Source organism: Echinococcus granulosus (genome assembly GCF_000524195.1).
Source record: "Echinococcus granulosus chromosome Unknown EG_S00335, whole genome shotgun sequence".
Taxonomy (NCBI): Eukaryota; Metazoa; Platyhelminthes; class Cestoda; order Cyclophyllidea; family Taeniidae; genus Echinococcus; species Echinococcus granulosus.
This window is the reverse complement of record NW_020170715.1, coordinates 8,063-10,665: the sequence shown is the minus strand read 5'-3', so window position 1 is coordinate 10,665 and position 2,603 is coordinate 8,063. Positions and strand designations below refer to the sequence as shown.

Genomic DNA, 2,603 nt, shown 5'->3' with positions numbered 1-2,603 from the left:
CTTGGACAGCTAATATCACCGGTCTGATTTGTGTACTGTACCTATCGTTGCACTTGTTTTTCTCCTCATTTATGTCGTGACGTTGCCTACAGATGGACTGATGAAAAGAATGGTATTAGTACACAGTGTCCAACTCATATTCGATGCCGTCTTATTGAGATTATTGACTGAACAAATTCCTTGTTTTGCAGTATGCATTGGTCTCTTCCTACTAACACCCTCAAGGCATCAAGCCAGTAGCTCTATTCTATGAGATGATGGACTCAAATTAATCGGGTGCATGGAAAGTGTCTGAGTGTGCTTCACTACCGATTTGATTAGGTAGGGAAGCTGAGAGCAGTGTTATGTGGAGTATGCTTGCGCTAGACGAGAAGACGTTCCGGAACTCTCATTCATCCTGCTATTTATTTTATCACTTCAGCGCTACGCCTCTACATTGATGATGATTATCTCCGGAGCATAGGTTTGCGTCTCTCCTCCATCTTTTAGCAACAATAACCTGTGCACTGATGCACTGTTACCAGATTTTGCCTTTGAGATGTGTGGGTGAGTTTGAAGATTGCGTCACCTAATCACGGTTTGAATACCGATTAAAGCAGTGAAGTGTTGCCAAAACCTAGACAGACATCGAAGATGCAATGAGCGGCAGGCGTTAGTGTTATAATATGTCTCGTTCGTCAACCCACCATATTGCAGTGATATGGTGTGATGGATTTGAAGAAGGCAGAAGACCGACCATTTCCACGCTGAAGTGCAGTGACTATCCGAATGATACGATGAACGATTACATTGATGCAGCTGGTAAGTGCATTAGTGAATGTTTCATTGTGCAATTCCTAGAAAAAAATAATTTAGTGATTTGCGAAGGAAGTCTCTATAAAGTGACTAAGTAATATAATTTGGGAAGAATGGAGCGTATATCTTAATATACCATCCTGTTTTCGATTGATGTAAAAGGTTATAGTACGCGCATCCCTACCTCTTACAATCATTGCCTTTAGGCGGCATTCATTGCAAAGTCAGGACCAATGGACGAAATGTCAACTGGAAACGACAAATACATCCTCAATAAAGAAGATTAGGGCAGTCTCTGTCATCAAAGCAAAATTATATTACAAATTTTATCATTTATATGCCTTTTGAACCACAACTAAATTATTTTAAATTTGCACTCACTTATTATACATTTATTTTAAAATGTAAAACAGTTAATTGACTACTTTGCTTTTAGTGCTACAAATTATGGTAGAATGCCGATTGTTTAGTGCTTTATCTGAGCTTGAAAAAAATCCGTTCCTCTTTTGATAGCAAAAGATCTGGCGATAAACTTATGCGCCTTATTCAAGCTGTCTCATACACCGTAACAAAGAAATGATGAGCTTAGTTGTCAATTCTAGCTATTTTATTTTATAGTAAGTATATCTAAGGCGTTTCAAAAAATTTCATATGTGATTTAGCGATAAACTGCGGTACTGTTAACATGGAACCGGAAGGTTATGAAGTAAATGTAAAATACGATAAGTGAGGTGCTTGACTACTTAAAAGCACACCAAGTGTTATACGAAGCTTAAATTGAACACACAAGTTGACAAAATGCCTTCTACTGAGGACATTCCATAATGTCATACAAAATTAAGGTAATGTCTCTTTTGCCCTGACTTTGCAACTTTTTTTAAGCACAAATCTAGCATCTGTAGTATATTGAGGTAAGAAAATATCTTACATATCAATTAAATAACAGTTGAATTGCAGGTGATAATTTCATGTGAAACAAACTCACGTCAATCAGGAATGCAAACTAGTGTAATACTTTAGAAGCATTCCATCCCGTCCTCCCCGTGCACTGCAAATCCTATCACCTCAGAGCAAACATGTATTGTGATTGGTTACAGTCACCCTTCCAGCAAACTACATGAAACATAGCACACAGGTCCGCACAGCCATTCATGTTGCATTAAAAAAATGCAGTTCTATATAACTACACACCTAATTGGAAATGAAGATGAGGTCCATGGGTTCCATGAGGTAAGACGCAAACAGTTGCAGGCCCTAATGACGAGCCATCTAAGGTGCTTTAAGTAAAGAAGACAAACATTTTTCTCTTTCATCAATGTACTTCACTAAAACATTCTCGGAAGCCTAATAGAGCATACCAGTATGAGGAACGATCTCTCTTTGTCTCGTAAAATAACTGTAAGAATGGAGGGATGGTTAAATGATTTTGACTTTTCACTTCACCAATGCTCCATCATCACCCACCCATCCACATCCTTCCATTTAGTCGATTTTCTCCGCCTATGACTCTCCTCCTTCCTTGAAAGCGAAATGGACACCTCGTAGTGGAAACAGATGAGTGCACAAGTGCGGGATTGGCATCTGAATAACTAGGTAAAATTGGAGATGCAAAAGCGGAAGAGCTCCAAACTTGACAAGTAATATTTTTTTAGTGGCCCTTCTTATCCTTCTTCGCCACATTTACTTCTCTTTAATCACAGTCATGCACGAGGATCAGCTGAAGTAGAGAAGCACAAAGTCAAGCGATTTCTAGTCCCACAGTACCAATTATAGGGGATTTCGCTCAAAGGTGACACCGCACGATGTGT

The 2,603-nt window shown here is 39.0% G+C and overlaps 1 protein-coding gene across 1 annotated transcript in view; it reads left to right on the top strand. All coding sequences in view use genetic code 11, as the record gives it.

Moving 5' to 3' along the window:
* Positions 1-665: 665 nt before the first annotated feature.
* The window catches only part of EGR_11028 (hypothetical protein), a gene marked incomplete at both ends in the record, with an annotated part of 6,140 nt that continues 4,202 nt past the window's right edge, over positions 666-2,603 (top strand). Inside the window, 4 exons of the mRNA XM_024500277.1 lie at positions 666-889; positions 1,075-1,199; positions 1,428-1,521; positions 2,448-2,532. Coding sequence (XP_024345308.1) covers positions 666-889; positions 1,075-1,199; positions 1,428-1,521; positions 2,448-2,532 — 528 coding nt within the window. The remainder of the gene's footprint in view (positions 890-1,074; positions 1,200-1,427; positions 1,522-2,447; positions 2,533-2,603) is intronic.